Source organism: Abramis brama (assembly GCF_963993115.1).
Source record: "Abramis brama genome assembly, chromosome: 8".
Classification (NCBI taxonomy): Eukaryota; Metazoa; Chordata; class Actinopteri; order Cypriniformes; family Leuciscidae; genus Abramis; species Abramis brama.
Window position 1 is genome coordinate 12,720,769 of NC_139970.1, and position 22,992 is coordinate 12,743,760.

At 36.2% G+C, this 22,992-nt stretch overlaps 1 protein-coding gene across 3 annotated transcripts in view; it reads right to left on the reverse strand.

Annotated features, from left to right (window-relative positions):
• The window catches only part of kalrna (kalirin RhoGEF kinase a), a 246,202-nt gene that overhangs the window by 132,156 nt on the left and 91,054 nt on the right, over positions 1 to 22,992 (reverse strand). For all 3 annotated transcript variants that reach the window (XM_084123061.1, XM_084123060.1, XM_084123059.1), the window contains exons 7-10: positions 15,150 to 15,341; positions 14,889 to 15,020; positions 12,707 to 12,937; positions 5,958 to 6,080 (exon numbers count right to left, since the gene is read on the reverse strand). In XM_084123061.1, the coding sequence (XP_083979187.1) occupies positions 5,958 to 6,080; positions 12,707 to 12,937; positions 14,889 to 15,020; positions 15,150 to 15,341 (678 nt within the window). The remainder of the gene's footprint in view (positions 1 to 5,957; positions 6,081 to 12,706; positions 12,938 to 14,888; positions 15,021 to 15,149; positions 15,342 to 22,992) is intronic.

Sequence of the window (22,992 nt, forward strand, 5' to 3'; positions counted from 1 at the left end):
CGTCACTCCAAGCGTGATTCGTCACTCTAGAGACCTTCTAGAGTCCAGTGGCGGCGTGCTTTACATCGGACGCTTTGCATTGCACTTGGTGATGTAAGACTTTGATGCAACTGCTCGGCCATGGAAACCCATTCCACGAAGCTTTACACACTGTTCTTGAGCTAATCTGAAGGCCACACGAAGTTTGGAGGTCTGTAGCTATTGACTCGCTCTGTGATTTTACGTGGCCTGTTGTTCCCAATTGCTTCCACTTTGTTATAATACCACCAACAGTTGACCGTGGAATATTTAGTAGTGAGGAAATTTCACGAATGGACCCATCAAGGTACAACGCTTGAATTCACTGAGCTCCTGAGAGCGACCCATTCTTTAACAAATGTTTGTAGAAGCGTCTGCATGCCTAGGTGCTTGATTTTATACAACTGTGGCCATGGAAGTGACTGGAACACCTGAATTCAATACTCGGAGGGGTGTCCCAATACTTTTGGCAATATAGTGTCTATTATGTCCTGATTAAAGCCTTCTGGCATAAAAAATAAGGAAATTAAATAGACAATATCCCAACAGAAATGCCAGAGCACACTGCACAAGCTACCTCAGAAGACAATCAACTAAATGAATGATTCATTACTCTTATGGTGATAAAAACATTTCCTCACATGTAAAATCGCATATCTATCTGTAGAACGAATGCAGCCGGTTATCCCAGCCTGGCACGCATCACCCCGTTACACTCAGCACGAACCCCGTCAGAAGCAGCAGTTATCACGGATTATCACCTTGTGGCCCTAACATAGCCAAAAACAGAGGAATAGTGGCCCACTGGCTGCTGAGACAAGAGCATTTTCACCCCAGTCCACACTGTTCCTCACTGTCAGACATAAGGTAAGATGCTTTAACGAGAGGCCGGCTAATTAACATGAGATAATTACATGTGTATTCACCTGCTGTGACTGGAGAACAAGAACACATTTACAGCTCCAGAGGGCTTCAATCCTTCATTAAACACACAGTTAGGACATTACAAAGCCCTGAGACAGGAAGCTGTCTACGGGCTCAATGGTGAACACCAAACACACAGCAGTCCAGCTACACACACGTGTGTTTTTACAGTCACAGTTTTTACAGGAGAGTAACAATGAGCTATAAAGGGAAGAATCTTTATTTTACTATTTTCATCTTTTCCATTTATAAGCTGCTTAGCCATTTCTCTTAACAATCTATGAGACATTATTAATAAACAGACCAGGGCCTGTTTTCTTATCACTAGGAGTTCTTATATAAAAGCACTTTAGAAAATCAGAAAGAACCAGAAGAAGCTTACGACACAACTTCTCTGTGCGCCGATTTGCAGCGAAATCTAACAGATGTTTTGTTAAGATACAAATAAAAAATGTTAACATGCACTTTGAGATCAGGATCTTAGCTATTCCCGGTACATTTTCGGTTAATATTACTGTACCTGCAATCCTGTAATATCAGTATCATCTTCTTTCTGTGACTTCTTTGATTGATGAAGTGAATCTTTATTTTCCCTGTTCTGTTTATTTTCTTCGATTTCTGTGCATAAAGTAATCCATAAACTCTAACGTTATTACAGTAGAACGCATGAGAACTAGCTGACTGTTTTCACCACACTGATGATATACTGCTACTTTAAAATGTATTAGGGATTTGTTTAGGGTTAGCAAAACTAACAATCCATCATATATCCTGCATTCCTGACTTGATCAAACACACACATACATACATAAGACAAATGACACGAAGCCATCACTTCATCAGAATGTGGCCTGAAAGTGTCTAGAGGTGTTTGTGTCTCATCTCTTCATCTTCATCAGTCTGTTCTTGGATATCATATGTCTGATAAGCAGATGTCAGACTCAGAATAACAAAAGCTGCATATGTCTCACTGGATACCAATAACGGCTGAGCCAAAACAAATCCCTTACGCTTATTTAGACGGAGTCAGATTGTCTCGGGCCCTTCTCATGACACACATGATCTGTCATCCGGACTATTATGGATTATTCATCCCAGGGGAATTATGTGGATAGAGGCAGGGCTTAGTGGACAGTGATCTTTGTCTAGTCTTTGTGCTGTCAGATTAATACTGCGCAATGTATTTAACATCACTTTGTTTCACAAATATCAGTTCAGCAAGACTTGATCCTATTTAAGATGACAAAAAGTGTGAATTTAATTCAAATGTGTCTAGTTTGTACACGACAGCATTTAGTATCTTACCCCTGTAATACTCATTGTCATGCTGCTGGGGTGTTGTGAGTGATTGCTAAGGCGTTGCTAGGTGGTTGCTAGGTTGCTTGCTTACTGGCTCAAAAAAAAAAAAAAATGATATGAGGATTTCTATTCCAGATTATGGGTCATGTTCCAACATGGCTTACAATTTCAAGAAGCATACATACAGTTCAAAGGTTCAGTGAGATTTTTTCTATATTTCTGAAAGAAGTCTCTAACTCTCGCAAAGGCCGCATTTATTTGTTTAAAAATACAATAATATTGAAACATATTATTGCAATTTAAAATAACTTCTATTTTAATTCATGTTAATTGTAAAGCGTTACCCCCAACATTTATTATCACAGCTGAAATCAGTTCAGCTGCTTCATATTTTTGTAGAAAGCATGATCATTTTTTTTCAGGATTCTTTGATGAATTGACAGTTCAAAAGAGCAGCTTTTATTTAAAACAGGTAACTTTTGTAACATTATATAATTCTTTACTGTCACTTTTGATAAATTTAATACATACTTGCTGAATAAAAGTATTCATTTCTTTAAAAAAAAAAATACTGACCCCAAACTTTTGAACAGTAGTGTACAGTACATCCCCACTTTATGTCAGAGCTCATAAGTCTGTCATGAAAGGCTAAAAATCAATGTCACCATGTAAAAAATGTTGACTTTGGGAACCCAAATGTTGAACCCAAATGTTCCCACAGAGGTTATCCAGTTATAACAGACGTTATTTACATACAGAAGTCTTAGGGCCAGATTTACTAACAGCTTGCATCAGCAAACTCTCTTTTGGTGTTAAAAAAACTACTGTCAGGACTTACTAAAGAGTAAGAAAAATAAGCTCTGAAAAGGCGTGGACAGGGATGTTTTTGCAGCTGAACTTGTTGCATATGCATTTGTAGGAGTTTCCCTTTCAGACACAAAATTTATGGGAGGAAAGTATTTAAATGAATCATGCAAACTGATCTACTAAGGTTTGCGCTCGTCAATTTACTGGTGTTTGACCCATTATTTTTTAGTTCCCAAAAAAAGCATGTCTTAAACCAGATGCTAATTTGCACTGCTCTTGGTAGATTGCGCTGGTCATTATGGAAACGATCCGGCTGCGTCTGTGTTCTTTAATTTGCACGTCATCAGTAGATCACGTGCAGAACTTTCCACTCCCATCAGTGCTTTTATGGGATCGTGCTAATTTACCCTGTTTTTTTTTTGGTTTAGCGAGAGGTGTAAAACAATCATTAAACACTGCATTATGGCTGTTTTTAGTGCTACAAAGCTTGACTAATATAAATATATACAAAAGAATACCCCTAATATATTGTACTTGCATTCCATTATATTGCTGTAATAGCCATTCATAAGGAGAATATCAATGTATACAGTACAGTAGTTAAGTCCTTTGTTTTTACAATAATACAGTGTGAGCGAGGCACATCCAGTGTGGCAGTTTTCCAATAATATCAACATTCAATCATGTTTATTTGACTTTTGTTTTGTGTGCAATGTAGAAACAACAGCCTGAAAAGACACATATGCCGATTCCAAAAAAAGAGACCAATATTACCACACAGCTCTCTCCTGAGATGAGTTCACAACAACACAAATTGACTGTGAATTTTCACACTTCTACCTAACCATTTTTTTTTTTTTTTTTTACCTCAAGTTACTAATTATGAATATTTAGGATGAGTTACAACACTGGGGGCATTTGGAAACTGCTTTATGAACATATCTGAACTCATTGCCCATACAGTAAAGGAAACCATCTGTGAAGCTCATTTGATGGAGCTCTGGAGGCCTGAAAACATTTCCATTAGCCCGTTCTCTGAAGCGTTTGTGTTTGCTGTGCAACCACCACTGCATTTGTTGACATCTTTATTATATCATTTGATTAAATGTCTCTAAAGGGACAGACACCAAACAAATCTTCCTGTAATTATCCAGAGGATTGTCTCCTTGTGGCTAGTGGGGTCTGTTTGAGATTTGTGCGGTATGGGAAATGCTCCTGATATAATGGATTTTGTTTGCATGGCAGGAAGACACAGCAGATGTGTGCTAGGGACACACAAGTCTCAGTCCTACATGTGTCAGCGTCTGATTCTAATTGTACTGTTAGACTGGGACCAAACTAGGCTCACCATGATACGCGATAAATCACATTTCTTCCATGTTAGTCTGAGTTTTTGTTCTAACAAGCCATGACTGTCAACAGTGCTCGGCATTAAAACATTGTGACAGTCGATTTTTACAGTCTCAGCCTCGTACAGCATAGCCACTGGCCATTTACAGCTTGCACACAAAATGGCAAGAGCAGTCTGAAACTGCAACTTCTGGATGCTTTATGGAAACAAAGTCATGTTGGTACAATGAGTACATTTTCCAAGGTTTGTGAATCTTAGAAAGAGGTTTTTGTTTGAGAAAATTAACCTTATAACCCCTACTTATAAATACAATTTTTAAGGCCAACATGAACACTTACTGGACTGAAGCAAAGTAGGTTTACTTGTCAATACATCTTCTGTTTTTTTCTTTTTTAAAATCATGTTAAAATGTGAGTATCAAATATGATAATGTTAAATGGTCAATAGTCAAGAGCCCAACTAAAGCAAACACTGATCACCATAATGGTGACTTCAAACTTTGAACATCGAAACCTCTGTTAATTTAATGCCATTAATTGTGAAATCCCCACTTTTACAGAGGTATATTGTCGAGAACGACAGTAATGCAGCACGATTTGTTAAGCCAGTGGACTCATATGCACACGCTGACAGGGGCGTAGGAATCATTTCAAATGTCAAGTGTAATATCAAGTGTAATTTTTTCTGACCTTTGTCTAGTTGATAGGTTTTATTTAATTTTTATTTATTTTATCTTTTGCTTTTAATTAGCTCATTTGCTGAAATAAAACAAACCACAAATTTGTATTCTATAATATTTTTTTCTTTATTTTCCTTATGACAACTTTTTGATTGGTTTATTTACTACAAACACTTGTGCATTAAGTCATCGTGGATTTTATAAAATGTAAAACTTTTTTTTTTTTTTTACCAAAGAATAAAACAGACATAAAACACCAGATAAGAATAAAACGCCAGATCATACATAGACTGTCTTGTCTCTTTGAATTTAAATCTAGTTTTATTCACATTGGCTACGCCCATGTCACGCTGCATGTCAGTTTTAACCACAAAAGATGAAGTAATTTGATTGGATGTCATGTTTTTGACATTTTATGGCACTACCATTTTCCTGTTTTTAAACTAGAGGTGGGATTTTGCCTGTTAGAAATACACAATCGCTTTTAATATTATTTTAAGGTGGGGTAGAAGTAAACAAACGGCAAAACTTTTGTCCGTGTACCCCCTCTTACCTCACACACCCCAGTTTGAACCACTGGACTAGAATAAGCTGGAGTCATCCAGTCTTCATACTAAAATGAAAAATTCTGGCGGTGCAAGGGAACGTGAAAACCCTCCGTGAAAAATGACCGTAAATGTTAATAAAGCTCCTTTTTAACCTGTTTATTGGATGTGCTGCAATGCACTAAGACCTGATAATGCACATATTGTCTGAGAAACTTTTTAATTGGCTGTTTTTGATGGATATAACTGAATGATTCGATCTGAAAACAAGTGATTGATATGGATTAGTCCAATGGTTTTGTATTAATCTGACTGGAGGCAGCTGTTGTCTCACCTGTGCCACCTCCTCAAAGTCATCATGGCGTTTCTGGAGGGCTCTGGCTCTGTGCAGGGATTTGCCCACTCCTGTGTGTTTGCTGAGGAAAGCCTCTCCATGGTTCTCTATCCAGTCAATCACCTGCAACACACAAACACACACAATCTATTAAGTGCACTGACAAAACATTACAACACAGAGCTGAAAGAGAGTCTATCAAGCAAGCTTCTGTTTTCCCTAGTCCATTCAATTTGATGTTACATATAGAAAGCCATTATAACACACACATAAGTGCCAGTGACTGCTCGCATACTCTCATAGGCATATAAAAGAAGAGTGATCAATCAGCATCGGTTTTCTGTCCAATAGTGATCCAAAGACTCTTTTTCATCATCCCTAGGGACACTGTGTTGCAAATAACATTCCTCCAGCGACATCTTTAGATTAGACTGATGTGAAATGTGACTTAGGCAACACAATCAAACACTAGAAATCCAGCAATGCTGACATGCTCAAACTAAACACTGAGAAAATGCTGAAAATATATAAACGTACAGAACAAACATGATGTTTTCACTGTCCCTTCATGAAAACCATATTCAAAAATGTAATTTTTTTTTTATTTTCATTAGTTAATGTCATTTAATGCATAATGCAACTAACATTAACTAACAATAAGCAATATGTTTTATAAATCCTGTTAACATTAGCTACAAATATATATTCATTGTTAATTGCATTAAATAATATTAACAGATACAGCTTGTGATTTTAATAATGTATTAGTACAAATTTTAATTAATATAAAATAAATTACTAAACCTTATTGAAACCTTATTGTAAAGAGTTACCAAATTATATTAAATGCATTTTTATTCAATTATAAACTTTTTCAATATGTCGCAATTACATGATACAATTTTGAGAGAAATATAGCCTGAATATACTAAACCGATACATATCTGTGGTTTACAAACACCAATCATATGACCACCTTTTTCTGGTTACAGTCGTGGTAAATGTGGTTCTTCTGCTACACTTGCGTGTTTGCAAGTTATACAATGATAATCAAACATGCAAACAATTGCGTCAACGAGTTCTTGTTTCTGCTACATTGATTAATGTGTCCACTTCATGTTCTAAAAACAGCTTCCTTCTTTCACACGCACATTAACAGAGGCTGATGAGATAAATATAGCCCTGCGTGATGAGTCAATCAGAAGATACGGCTGCTCACAATCTGGAGTTCACAGATGGCACAGGTTACATCCACTCAATCCAAACACCTGTTTGGCCAAATAAATCAACTCATAATTCAATAACAATCAGGCATTTGTGTTTGACTATCAGTCATTGTGACTCGCAAGATGTTTGACTCAAAAAATCTGTTATGTGTGTGTTCATAGCTATTGATTATGCTTTGTAATGACTGTTTACATAAAGAACCTCAGCAAATCAAACTTATGATAATAATCAAGTACAAGAAATAATCAAGGAAAAGACATAATAAACTGAGCAGACTGAGTGTTTCGTAAACAGTCAGAACTGCTATTACAATTTCTCCTGCTTTAGGGGTCGGTGACAAATAAGGATGTCCAAGATTATGAAAAGGAAAAAAAATTGGTTTAAAATGCCAAGTTCTATAAAGTGTAATCGTTGTATTCATTCAGTGCCTTTGTTTAATCAAAAATTATTTTGATTAAATTTATTTTAGATTTTTTGGCAGACACTCTTATCCAAGCGACTTCCGTTGCATTCAAGATATTCATATTATCAGTTCCTGCATTCCCCGGGAATTAAACCCATGACCTTGGCGTTGCTTGTCAGAGTCATATCTTGTTTCGTTTCATTTGTAGTCATGGTTCACTTTATCACTGTTTTGCCTGTGTTCTAGTTCATCATTAGTTGTCGTGGTTTCTTATTAGTTAAACACGTGTTTCCAGTTCTGTTGATCATTCCCTTTGTGTATTTAAGCCTTCAGTTTTCTCACTTCTGGTTTCCACATTAACATTTAACGTTAATATTTTTTGTGTGTAGTGTTTTCACTCTCTCTGTTTTATAAATATTATCATAATTTGTCATTCAGCATCACTCATCTCTGTCATGCCTTACCCACTACCCCAACTCTATAACACTGGCCTCGATGAAAAATCAAAGGCATGCCTGCTCGTAGATGGTCCTAGAAGAAGCTTCGCAGAGTATCTGGAGTGGGTGCTGGTGCAGTGTGACTCAAGTTTTACGTCTGCCTCACTGCTGAGCACATCACAAGCCCCAATCCGGACCCAGAGCCCAGCCCGCCGTCAGCGATGCCCGGAGTGGAACAGCCAGTGCTCATCACAGACTCGAAGCCGGAGCCCGTCACGAATCCAGAGCCTGAGCGTTCACCAGAGGCTATTTTAGTCTCAGAGCCTGAGCCCACAGCGGAGTCTGGACAGGTGTGTGAGTCGGCAACAGCATCTGTCACGGAGGGCATATTAGTGGAGTTCGAGGGGATGAATCGGAGCCCCACCCACACTCCCCTGGCCGAGGTGTGTAAACTAAGCTGGAGCTCGACGGAATTGGTGTTGGATGAGTTGGATGAAGAGGAGTTTGCTGGTCTACAGTCTCTACTGGTCCAATCCAGTTCCAAGTTATCTTCATCACCCAGAACCAAGTAATCATAATCATCGCTGAAAATGCACAGTTCCAAGTCATCTCAGTTATCGCTGGTTAAGATAAGTTCCAAGTCATCTCAGTCATCGCTGGTTAAGATAAGTTCCAAGTCATCTCATTCATCGCTGGTTAAGATAAGTTCCAAGTCGTCTCAGTCATCGCTGGCTAAGATAAGTTCTAAATCGGGTCCATCTTGGCTCAACGTCATTCCTCAGGCTCCGCTGGGCTCCCTCATCCCTCTGGCAACACCTTGGTCCATCGTCAACTTCCGTGTCGTCAGCTGCTCCTCAACCCTGCACCCCTCTGGCTCTGCCGGGCTCCTCCTTCCCTCCGACTCCACCATTGTCCTCATATCTACTATTTCCGCCCTTGTCTGCCAAGACCACATCTCCACCTCGGCCACGCCCACCGGCGGCTTAGCCGTGGCCCTCCGGACTAGTGGTGTCGACCTGGGCCTTCGGCTCTTTGACTCCACCTGGGTCTCCATTTACACCGGCTCCATCTCAGTCGGTCGTCTCCCTGGTTCTGCCTGGCCTCTCCAACAAGGCTCCACCATGACACCTCCCTCCATCGGTTCCACTGTGGGCCTTCATCAGGATTTGGCTCTGAGTCATCCTCTTGCTCCTCCCATCATAATGTTACAGTCATGCCTTGTTTATTTTCATTGTCTTGTTCTGTTTAATTTCTAGTTATAGTTTTCTTTGTCACTGTTTTTTTCTAGTTCATATGGTTTCTGATTAGTTGCACACCTGTTTCTTGTTTTGTTGATCATTCCCTCTGTGTATTTAAGCTTTCAGTTTTCTCAGTTCTTGTTTATTTGTGAACATTTAACGTTGTGATTTGTAATACTATTGCTCTTTATATATATTAAAAGACTTTTCCTCATCTTTTACAAACATTGTGACAATGCAATAATTTTATCGTGGATAGTTACACCACCTTGACATTTTTTAACCAACTAAATAAATTAATTAATGTAAAACTTATTTGATTGATTGATTGATTGATTGATTGGACACAAATGTCACACCATTTACCCGTAGGGACTCCTTAATAATTGCAAATTAATGTTTTAAATGATGACTGTCACAGTTGGTTTTAAGTTTTGTTCATGTTCTTGTTTTCAGGTATTTTGTTTTACAATGACATTTTACAAAAAAACTTGTCTCACACAATGGTCTAAAATAAAGGTCAAGGAACCATTTTGACCTTTACCAGACAAACACAAGAAAACTAAAATATTTGTGTAAAAAAAAACAGAGACACTTCTCGATATTTTATCTCAGACTGGTACAGAACACTAACTCCATGAAATGGAAATCTCATGTGTATAAAGCAGGCTGTCTCTCACACTTCCCCCAGTCTCCCCCACCATGACTCACAACACTTGTTTACTCTGGTTATCAGGGTTTCCCAAGTAACCGAGTCAAGACCACTTGTGAACTCTGCTGATAACCCCATGACTCACTGGTGACCACAACCAATTCATTACTAAGTTCAGAAAAAAAAAGCAAAGATAACAAAGCAGAACCCCTCTGTTCTTATCAAAAAGGGTGTCTGACTGCCACAGATTGAGGCACAGATCATATAGAGAACTCTAGGGAAGAGTGTGTTGAATGTAGACAGGCACAAGAGTGTTTTTAAATAAACAGCTAACCCAGAAATGAGCATTTATCTTATGTGGAAAAAAAGAGATGTTTCAACAGAATGTTGACAGTGAATTGGCATAGGTGCTGTCAAGCTTCAAAAATGACATTTTCAGGATACACATTCTCATTTTTGGGTGAAGTATTCCTTGTAACTGTAACTTGTAATGAACACAAATATGACTTGTATGTGTATGAGTGTGGGAGGTCTGTTCATTTACTCTAAATAACTCAACCTACTCATTACCTGTATTTAACTACACACTTGAAGATATTTGGCCACATCTCACCCTCCATTACTCAAGAATTGCAAACATTTCAGGGTGAGGCAAACTAACATCACCAAATATGGGTAATAATAACAATCTGTCTCCCAGAAAACATTCAGTATGTTGATATCTCATTCAAATCAATGATCCAAGTTTATCAGAGCCGTATGTTTGTGCTTAAAGAGTTTAGCATTTTTTATTGCATCCACCTGATCAGTGTTTGGAGGGTGAAATCTAACTCCACCAATCAGAGATTGAGTTTCATGCATATCATAAAATCTGTGCATGATGCTTTAACAAATCAGTAGGTCAGATCAACTCTAAACACTCATCTAATGCAAGAGGTAAATTAAATTATTTTCTTTATACATCTACAAATCATATTCATATTCCACCACCTGTTAAATTGACCAATTTTTATATCTATGGTTCTACTAAAAAAGTAGATAAGTCCAGGGCCGTAAACATCACATTCCTCTCTTGAATTAGCCCATCGGTTTCTGGGTTATCTACATTGTTAATAGATGGGGTTTTAGAAAGAACTATAAAATAAAAAGCATTTAATAAAACTGATAGTTGTGGTCATGGATGCTGATTGGTCAATACAGTTTTCCAGTTGACATATTGACCAATCAGTCAACTTACAAAAAGCAAAATACAGAAACAGCTATGAGGTAAAACACCTATTCAACAAATATTGTGTACAGAGACCATAAAGACTATTAACCTGATTTTACATTACCCTGATATACTTAATATTATTATTGTGCAGTAGCTGTTTCTTAAAAGCAATAAATCACTCGAAGCAATGCTAAATTCCCATAAGAAAAAGTACACTTTAGCCTAGTTTTAAAAAGAGTATTTAAATAATACACTTTAAAAGAATATACTTGAGGACAAACTGATTGTAATGTTTTCGGACACTTAATTGGATGTTAATTGCAATTGATTGAAAATGTTTTACAGTTTAAATTTACATTAAATGCTTTACAGTTCCTCTTCACCCTATTTAAGTACAATGATTTAAGGATTTAAGTAGATCTTTAAATGTAATTTCATACTTCTTTGTCTTTAAAGTTTACTGACAAGCATTTCACAAAAAAACCCCTAAATTAACTAAAAATACTTTAATGTAATTTCTATTGAAACTTGTATTTGTAATTCGTAATGTAACATTTGTAATGATGAAGTTGCAATCTAGTACATTTAAAATATTAACTTTAAATGTAATATTGAATAACAGACTACAGTTAAATTTACTAGATTTGTTTTAGTATGTTAGTCAACACATCAAAATAAGTGTACTTATTTTAAGCACAACAGCAGATTATTGAAACATTATGATTTAAAATGTACTTTAAAGTAAAACGTTTAATATGATATTACAAAGTGCACTTTTTAAAAGTGTGTTAAGAAACGTAGTCATGAAAGTGTACTTTTCAAATACATTTAAGTGGCTTTTTATTTCATTAATATTACATTATCTGCAAGTACAGTTTTTTAAAACATTCTTTTAAGATTTGGAGTGCACTACAAATACACAAAGTTTATCACTTTGTAAAAAGAAAATTCAGAAGAGAGAATAGAGAGGATTAAAAACAACCAATATGCTGCTCATCATCCCTGAAACTGATACAGGAGTTGAGTAATGTCAATTTTACTGTTGACGGAAATGTGTTTTATTGTTCTCTGCACTGTGTTTGGCCTATGGCTGGTCTGAATCCAGCCCCCGTTTGGGCTCTTCAGCTCTTTGGTTCTGGTTCAGATCTTGATTTGGCCGGGTCTGTTGGCTGTTTTTCAGGGCTGACCCCGGCCTGATAAACCAGAGCTGAATCCAGGCCCAGAGCTGCCACAGACCCGCTGAAAGAGGCTAATGGAGAGATATTAACTGCTCCTCTGGGCACATATCCAACACTAAAAAAATACTCAAAAAAAAAAAAAACATGCTGTGTAATATAACTGTACAACACTGAATTTATGGTGAACTGTTGTTGACAAATTTCCTCATTCAACATTCTGCACTGAATTAAAGCACATCTAAGAAAAGAAAAAAACATGATAACTATTTTATTCCCATACAAAAAAAGTACCATGGTAAAGTGATGTGTATATATATTCAGTCTAAGTAGGCAACTAGTTAGGAACACTCTGTCAGTGAGAGAGCCTGAGAGAGTGTAGACATATGTGAACATTTATCTACCTGTTGGACGTCCTGCTGGAAGACACAGAGCTGCAGTCTCTGATGCAGTCGAACTTTACGGTGCTGCCAGATGTTCTCCAGACGTCTCTGGTGATGCAGGACCTCATGGACCACGTCCAGAATACAGTGCACGGCTTTAGAGTAGTTAGCTGTTGCAGTCAGAGATTCTGAGTTACCAGGACTCAACGGCCGCTGAAGAACGTCAAGCAAAGCCTTACCATCCTGACTCACCTGCAGATAGAGATGTGGTCAGTGAGATTTTTCTAAATTAAAAACTTTGATTCAGCATTAAATTGATAAAGAGTGACAGCAAAGACACTTATAATGTGACAAGATATTTCTTTTTTAAATAAATGCTGTTCTTTTGATCTCTATAATCATCAAAGAATGTTGAAATATTTTCAACATAAAAAAACCCAAAACATATTAGAATGATTTCTGAAGGATCATGTGACACTGAAGACTGGACTAATGATGCTGAAAATTCAGCTTTAAAATATATTCAAATAGAAAACAGTTGAAATTGTAATAACGTCACTGTATTTTTGTTTTTGGTGTATTTTGGTGAGCATAAGCAGTTTCTTTCATAAACATAAAAATTAAAAAAGAAATAAAGACCCCAAATGGTAGTGTATTTGCCTGAAATGGCTTAAAACGACAATTTCAGTCAGGACCACTTCGCCAAGTAGCCTATATACATTTATTACAATTATAGCATACAGTTAATGTTGGCGGTATGGTTCTGTTCTGGGCAAAACTCCTACGCCTGTCCATGCAGCATTGTTCATTTGATCTAAATGAGGTTACGTCATGTATCTGTGATAGAAACAGAGGTCCTCCAGTAGAGACCTAGAGTATATTTGATTGTGTAAAACTACCCTTAGTGTTTTATTGTGTACCAAGGTCAATATGACTTGTTTCCATGTTTTAAACAAGATCTACAACAGAGCACATTCTCTAATGTCAGATCTTTACACAGAGTCATGGGTAAACGTCTGAAGAGCTTGGAAACACAGGGATACATTTTCAGTCTGAGGATCAGGGGTGGAGATCTGTGGACTAAAGTAGCACAATAACACTGTCGCACTGTTTTCCTGTTGTGTCTTCAGATTAATTAGGGCCGGTTCACTAATTTGTTCTAGTTCAAACAACATTAGTACAACTGTAGGTTTATTGTTTAACATAAGCACAGAGACTTGCCATCCTCAATGGACAGTTTTAGACATGACCCACATCACCTGGTGAAGTTAACTTGGTTAAAAACCACAACTTGATCCTAGAGAACTAGTCAACTACAGACTGATCTTGAATATCCTTTTCCAGTCAAAAATACAAGAAAAGGCAGTATCCTCAAAACTATGTTCCTTCTTAGAGAGAAATGGTATCTGCAAGGATTTCCAATCAGGATTTAGACTGTATCATAGTACTGAGACAGCTCTCATCAGAGTTACAAATGACTTGCTCTTATCATCCGATCATGATTTCATCTCTCTATTAGTGTTACTGGACCTTAATGCTGCATTTGACATTATCAAACCCCAACATTCTTTTGAATAGGTCCGGAAATTACATTTTGCATTAGTGGAACCGCATTGCCATGGTTCAATTTGTACTTATCTGACCATCATCAATTTGTAGTAAATGAAGAGGTTAATAAAAATCATTATGGAGAACAGCAAGGCTCAGTACTAGGACTGTTGCTTTTCATCCTATACATGCTACCCTTGGGAGATATCATTAGAAAACATGGTGTTAGTGTTCACTGTTATGCTGATGATACTCAGCTCTATATTTCTTTGCAGTCTGACAAAGCATACCAATACACAAAACTGCATAGTTGATTTTTTTTTTTTTTTTTATAAATAAAAAAATAAGCATAATTTACAAAGTAAATGTATTGTTTTGTAGCCATGAGTTTTTAAAACAGTCATATCATTTATCTTTCTTGCGGTCATATGTCAAGAATAAATGCTTTCCAAATATTATATTTCATGTCACGTCATGTCACTTCACCAATCAATCAATCAATCAATCAATCAATCAATCAATCAATCAATCAATCAATCAATCAATTTTCATTCAAAATATTATATTATTTGTCTTGTGTTCTGAAAGGAAATCAAATGCTAAGAGGTGCATCTAAATTTGATATATGGGATTGTATTGTGAGTTGTGTTCTCACCTCTGTATAAGCTTGTGTGACCTGTTCATAGAGCGTCTGATGATGATGAATGGCCAATTCCAGATCCTGCATCTCTGATGGCAGCCCACCTTCACTGCACATCTTACACCACGCTTCCACACCAGATAGAAACTGCAAAAACAGAGAAACACAGACCAACTATTTCACCACTGCATCATTATTTAAAATGATTTATTATATTTATAAAAGCTGTTTACATGTTCTGAGAGCTACAGTTGAAGTAAATAAGAAATGTGGTACCTGCTCAGATTTCTGATGGAAGACAGCAGACATGGCAAGGATGGTGCTGCGTTCATCAAGAGCAGCGGCAAAGCTCTTCCACTCCTGATCGAGCTGAGTGCTGATCTGTTTGATCTGCTGAGTCGCGTAGTGACCAGCCTCCGACAGCCGGGACGCAACTGACATGATGCGGTTTATGTTCACATATGCATTCTGGAAAATGTGAGATTAGAAATCACTGCAACGTGTGAAGGAGGGAGCAATAAACAAACACAAAGATGTCATAAAAACTAGTGAGAATCCATAAACATCATCTTCATATGCAATTTTTATAATTTCATAATTAAAATATTACTGCCCAAGTGTACTGAAAGTGTACTGCCCAATATGACTGGCAAGGATTTATGGTAAACTAAAATATACTTTAATGTCATTTCTATTCAAGTGTTTTTTTTACATTTTTGTAATTTCACATTTGTAATGATAAGGTTGAAAATTAGTACATTTAAAATATATAACTTTAAATGCAATATATTAAGTTAAAAAATTATAAGTACTTTATATGTGCTTTAGAATGTTAGTAATGACATCAAAATAAGTGTACTTCTTATACTCTTAAACCAATCATTTAAAATGTTCTTTGACATTATTACAAAGTGCACTTTTTAAAAGTGTAATTAATTGTGTTAAGTAAGTCATGAAAGTGTACTCTCTTTAAGTACACTGAAGTGGCCTTTTATTTAATTCATATTTTATTATCTGCAAGTACAGTTTTTAAAATATATTTGTAAGATTTAAAGTACACTACAAGTGCACATTTAGTACAATTAATTGCACTTCTTTCTCACAAGAGATAAATCACTGGTGGTTGTGCGCTACAGTGATTTTACCGCTGATATGGGGTGTTCTTAGGCACAAGTAAGTTTAGTTTATTACTTCATTCAGTTTATTAATGGTAATAATTGAAATAAACAATCAATCCATCAAATAATATAACTCACTAGTTGAACTCCACAGCTGTACAAACAGTGCAACTCTTTACAGATGTTGAGCATCATAGTACTTTGCTTTGTTTTTAAATGTATTTAAATCATGACAAGTCTCTGAATAGTTTTAACGTATGACAAATTTTAATGTTTTGATCTTGGTGTACTAGATCTATCTAGGCAGGTGGAGCTGGGGGAGGTAGAGGGTTTCAGAGGAACTCTATTGCAGGACCAGCTTACAGCGAACATTGAACCATACCATTTAAATGTTAAGCAAGCCATCTCACTGGCTGCAGATTAAGCAGAGGCCAGTCTGAGGCCATGTATGGCTATGTTTACATGCACAACTTTTGTTTCCATCGGACTGAATTCATTCCGATTGATACATATGTGTGATTAACCATGTGATCGGGTTAATCTGCGCGTTTATATATCACAAGCTTCAAATCAGAATAGCTTTTCTGACATGTGCACACGCTGTTTCCCGCTGTTCCCGCTGTAATCATTCTCCTAAATTGGTTCTTTATTTGTTTTAAGGCGAGACACAGCAGGCAAAAACATAGATTTTTCATGCAGTGGTCAGTTTTGAGATTTTGGGCTAGTTTACTCCTTCAATATGTGTTCTTTCAAGCTGCTATCAAGAAAACGTTGAAAATATACATTACGATGTTTATTTTATTACATTTTGTTTACTTGCGGCAGTAAGTTTCTCCCGAATTTACCAGGAAGTTAGCATTCCAACGCGACATGCCGAGTTCCGTCTGTTTACTGAAGTCTGTCATGACCGGTATCGTTGTAAAGCTCTGAGTCTCCTGCACAACGCTATGTAACCCAAATATGGGCATTTCCTTCCTATCAGTAACCAATCGTGAATGTCCAAAGGGGGATTTAAAGCTAACGACGATTTCTCATTTAGAGCTATTTAAATCTTTAGCTGCCGTTTTCTCAAAATGAGTTTTTTGTCATTCTCCAGCACCTGTGTACACCAAACTTTCCAGTTATACACTTAGCAGTATTCTGAAGATATTTTCAGAGAGATTTGTTAATAAATCATTCCTGGCCTGATTTATGTGACATTTTAATAAAAAAAAAATATGGAGAAAATCGATTTTTTAAGGCTATGGAAGCATATATCTTGCAATCCCTCTTACATTTTTTTTTTTTTATCTTGTGTGTAAACAAAATGAAAAAAGAATTTTGCACCTGGCTTTATCATATGTTCATATCTATCTACTGAAAATATATGTAAAATCGGGCATATTTAATTGGATAATGCCTAATTTGCATAATTAAACATACAAATTTCAAAAACTAATTCATTTTTTTTATACACTGTAAAAAGTAATTGCTGAATCTACTTAAGAACAACTAGTGAATTTAACTAACTTTGGAAAATTTGTTGATTTAACTTGATTAGACTTTGTACTCTGAACTTTTAGGTGGATACTAAACAAATCTAGTACATTGTACTTAAGATTGTTAAGTGTATTGTACTAAAGGCATGTTCACACTATTGCAAACTTCTTAAGCACAGAATTTGCTAATAATAATAATAATCCTAATAATAATGAAATGAATAAACATTTTAGTAAATACCCTACAATTAGAAACGGTTGTTAAGTTTATACACACATACACACGTGCGCGCGCGCGTGCACACGTGCGTGTGTTTTTTCCTTTGCACTAAATAACTTGGAAACTACTAAGATTAAAGCTTATTGGCAAGCCCATTTGCTGCTGCTGTGTCACAATATATATTATTATTTATCACAATTATATTTTTATTAACAGATATATTTACTGCCCTTTATTGGTTAAGTTTAAGCCATGATTTCAGCATAAAACCAAACTTTTAATTTCTTAAATGCATTTTCGTCTCGCGCATGCGCAATGGGAAGGTTTGGTTATTGTTTGAACTTGAAGACGACAATCAACGAAGAAGAACTTCAGCTCGCTCGTGTTCGGGATGCAACAGCAAAATTAGGTAAGCTATTTATAAACCTCAATGTCATTGTATTGCTTATAAAAACGTAAATAAATGTAATTAGATTCTCACGTAAGTGGAAAAGGCATAAGTTAACTGTTACTTAAGTAGTTTTATGTCGAAATAATGAGACCAGCTGAGAGACCAGTGGCTTAACTTACTAGCTAGGTTGCAAAAATCGATTTTTACTGAACACTTTTTATGTAACTTAAAGTTTGTAAGCTATTTTACTCGGTTGTAAGTTCGGGGTTTATCATTATGTAAAAACCTGCGCGGCCTACTTTACGAACATTCTTTCTAGAACGTTCGATGCTCACGTGTCGTTCGTTCACATGGAAATGATCAACAGTTAAGAAAGCGTCACTAACAAGTAATTATTACCTTATTATTTTTGTCTTTTTCTTTTGTGTATGCTTATTTTGGAGACTTAATTGATGCACTGAACGTGCAAGTTCTGCTTGTTTTCCTGTGAAAAGAGGTCTCAGCTGTTGAAACACTTTAGATTAAAACATGGAAGCTAACGTTACTCTAGAAGTACTCCGATTCCATATGTCTACAAAGTTTGTCTGTGTTCATTAAAATAATTAAATGCACTAAGAATGTACTTAATAAAAAATCATTAACATAAGGTACATGGTAGCCAATCCAGTTCATGTGATAACATCCTTTTGATATTTTACTGCCCACTTTGCAGTTTTGAGGAGCTTTGCTGTGAAGAATAGTGGAAAGGTGGCCAGCCCTCTTCACTCAGAGACAGGTGAGTAAATATTCCTGTCTTTATTGTTTTCCTATATAATTTAATCTTCAACATTTTCAAAGCAAGTTGATCATTAACCACTTTTGATGTTTAATTTATACTCTGACATTTCAGTGAAAAGTGCTTAATGTCAGTTTGTCCTACTTTTTTTGTTTTTGTTTTTTTGGATCCTGGCAGAGTTTAGTCTTGTATTTGGCAAAAAACGTCAAACTGAATTCTTTCAAGAACTGGACCGATTCACTCTACGTTTCATCGATATCTTCTGGGCTAAAGGTGGAGACATTGGCTCCAGACTTAAGAAGATATTGCAGCACATTGAAAATAAAGTAAGCTCCTCGACATATTACAATTATTTTCCGATAGCAAAACAACTGTTACCTTTGCTGTTTTTGTTTGCTCTTTGTTGTGTTAGTGTCATGAGCGTTATTTAATATACATTTTATAATTTTGCAGAAATCCAACATCAATGCGGTACGATCAGCCGTTCTTCATGGCCTACCACTCCTCCAAGGAGAGGACCCTTCTGATTTTTACAAGATAAATTTTGTAAGTATTTTCTTCTCTGATGTTATTCTTATTTAAAAGGCAAACTGTTCTTCAAACAGTTTTGACATCTGGCAAGAAGAGTAATGAAGGCAAGATAAAACAGTCAGACACAGAAACAAAGTAAGGGATAGAGAAAATAATTAAGAAATTAGAGGAAAAAAGACACAAGATACATTTTATATTACATAAAGAAATTAATGAAAAACAGTTGTAAGAAAGACAATTTTTTTTGTGTGTTATTTTTAATTTGTATAGCTGGGCTTCAGTTTTATTTGTCTTTTCATGCAGTGGTTTGATGCATGTATTCCTCCCTGCATCCACTGCTGTGTCCTGTTTGAAAGGGCCTTTACATTTAGTGATTTTAATGCACTTTGTGATTTTATCTGTGAAAAGCGCTTTATAAATACATTTTACTTACTTACTTTTACTTAGACATAATACAGTGTTATTAATTTAGTTTCATGCTTTAATTAGAATATGTGCTCTTAAAGGGATCGTTCACCCAAAAATTAAAATTGTCATCATTTACTCACCCTCATGTTGTTCCAAACCTGTATGAGTTTCTTTCTTTCTGCTGAATGTACAGCAGAAGAAAGAAACTCATACAGGTTTGGAACAACATGAGGGTGAGTAAATGATGATATAATTCTTTTTGGGTGAACTATCCCTTTAAAATAAGTTTTGTGGCTTGATTTGACCTCATTTTTGTTATATGCTATTCCCATTTTTAGGACTGTGATAACAATGAAGATATTTCCCACACTGAAAAAGGCATTCTTACAGTGATTCCAAAGGGCTCTGCAACCATACCCTACTCCCTGCATCTTGATGCCACAACAACAGCAGTCATTTTGGAAGGTACAGTGGTTGTGGATGAACATGAAAATATTCCACAAGCAATTTGTTTGCTCTTTGGACTAATTTATGCTCTAAACTTATCCTGCAACACTGAAGAGCACATTCGACTTCATACAGAGAGTGATTTTGTCCATTGGCCAAAATTTTAAAGAGAACTGTAGTAGGAAATGTGTCCTGTACTAAACTTACAGACTTGTAAGCTCTCCTTTTGACCACTTTATAAAGATGTTAAAAACATTGATCTTTTTATTGTCTTTTTGTTTTCCTGAGTGCAGTATGTGCTTTTTTTTTCTTCTAAAATGTTGTAGTGGGCCATGTTGATTGGCATGCCTTAAGTAATGTCTCAAATTAATATTGTTTTATGGAGCAAATAAACATTCTAGTGTTGTGCCAAATCTGCTGTCTGTCTTTGTATTCTTAACTTAGAATTTTGAGTAGAACTTGCTTGAGAAATTTAAGGCAATCAGTTTCCACATATTCCTCTAGTAAAATGAACAAGCAGACATGTTCAAATAACTGTTTTGTTTAAGTTCACCTTACTTAAATCTGTAAGTTGCCTAAACTTTTGAAATTGAGTTACCTCTACTCAAGTTTTATGGTAATCTGTACAAATGTGCAAGTTAACTCTACAAAGTAATAGAGAGTAGTATCAAATCAAACATTATGACCTAATTCACTTGAAAATTTTGAGGCAATCAGTTTCCACAGCTTTTCTAAGTAAAGTCAACTTATTACTTTTTACAGTGTATACTTGTGTAAGTAATCAGCTGAGGAAGTTTCATGGTGATATCTATTATTTTAAAATTTCACCCTATTCACCTGTAGTGTCTCGCCTTAAACAGCAGACTTAATATTTATCCATTTCTGGTCATAATTTGGAGTCAATGAGCATATCTACCGTGCTGCTTATATTTATCACGCAGTAAAAATGCCCCTTCCTGCGTCTGTGTCTGTGGATGCGAATCTGAAACAAGGACTGGTGGGACGTTGTCCTGCTCCACTTCACAGATGCTAAGGGACACTCATTTATACAACACTTTATTCAACAGGAAGATCAGCTCGTTCCGCATGTCATACGTCATTACGCTATTTCAGCGTCATTGCACATGCGCAGTCCTTTCAGTTTCGGTTTTAAATCCGATCAAGTGTTTACGTGTTCTCTCGATCGGATTAGAAAAGGAATAGACCACCCCTTCCAATCCGATCTAAATTTCCTTCGGATCGAGCTCAATCGGATCGATTAATGTGTTTACATGAAGGCTTTTCAGTCCGATTGAGCCGTCAATCCGATTACTAACATATTATTTGGTTGCATGTAAACGTAGCCAATGTGATTGCTAGTAGATTGCATGTAAAGGACCTATCAGTCTGTGCCATCTACCACTTTATGAATGAACAAGATACATCTTCTTTCTCTCACAGTAATTACCAAGAGAACTGAAGGGGGAAAGAGCCCTCTTAGCCACATTAGACTAATGACACCATGAACACAAATGGACTCATATTAAAACCAAAGCCTAATGAGGCATAAAGCAACATTCGTGCTTGGATAAAGAAGAAGAGGATGAATGAACGAGATGAATGAGTGTGTTTGTGTCTCTGAGAACAGATGATTGGGAGCTTGATTAAAGTGGTAGGAGGAATTCTGGCTGGCTGAGAAGACTGCAGGAATTACAGAAACAGTGATCTGAAGAACAGGACATGCCTACTGTGTGCATTGACGAACCAATCAAGCAGCATTAGCTGCATACAGAGTGGGAAATAACCCTAGCTATGCTGGTTGAAACTGGTTGAGCTAGTTAACTATGTTCATCAATTCGACTTGAAACAGCTGACCAGCTCAACCACCCTTAAGTGATAGTTATCCTAAAAATAAGAATTCTGCCATCATTTACTCAGCTTCATGTTGTTCCAAAGCCATACGATTTTTGTTTAACTTCAGAACACAAATGAAGATACTTTTAATAATTTTCCATCCATTATATATAAATGTGATAAAGACATTGTGAAAGTAATCCAAATTAATAAAGCGGTTTAATCCAAGTCTTCTGAAGAGAAACAATCGTTTTATATGAACAGATTTAATTTAGGAATGCTTTGATTCAAATATAAACATTGATCGATGCACATACATATGCATTCAAGTCCTCCAGGGAAGTTGATTTACGAGATGGAAAGTTGTAATTATGACGTCAGGTGCGATCACATTATTTAGGTTAAAGCAAGATGACAATGTACCTTTTCTACAAAAAAATAAATAAAACTAATCAACAATAGTTATTAACTCTACATCTTTAAAATGATGAATCAAGAAAGTGCATCAGGTTTGTTTTTGTTTGTATATTTGACCAGTTATATATTCTAATATAATTGTAAAAAACTAAAGGTATCCTGTACAAATAAGACAAACATTTCATTAATTTTAACAAATTTACCAGTACTACAGATTCTGGATCTATTGCGTCAGACATTTTTTCTCACTGACAACTCGGAAACTCGAGAATCCAGAGTTTCCTACTCATAATTACGACTTTGCAGTGACATTCATGTGCATTCAATGCATAAGTACGATATAAACACAACAATAGAGTTCATCAAATATGTTCAACAGAAGCTCAACTGTGCTTGCTTGACGCGTGAGAAAAACCTCATTGTTTCTTGTGCGTCAAGCAAGCACATTTAAGCTGCAGTTTATAAAGTGATTGTGTCTCTTCAGAAGACTTGGATTAAACC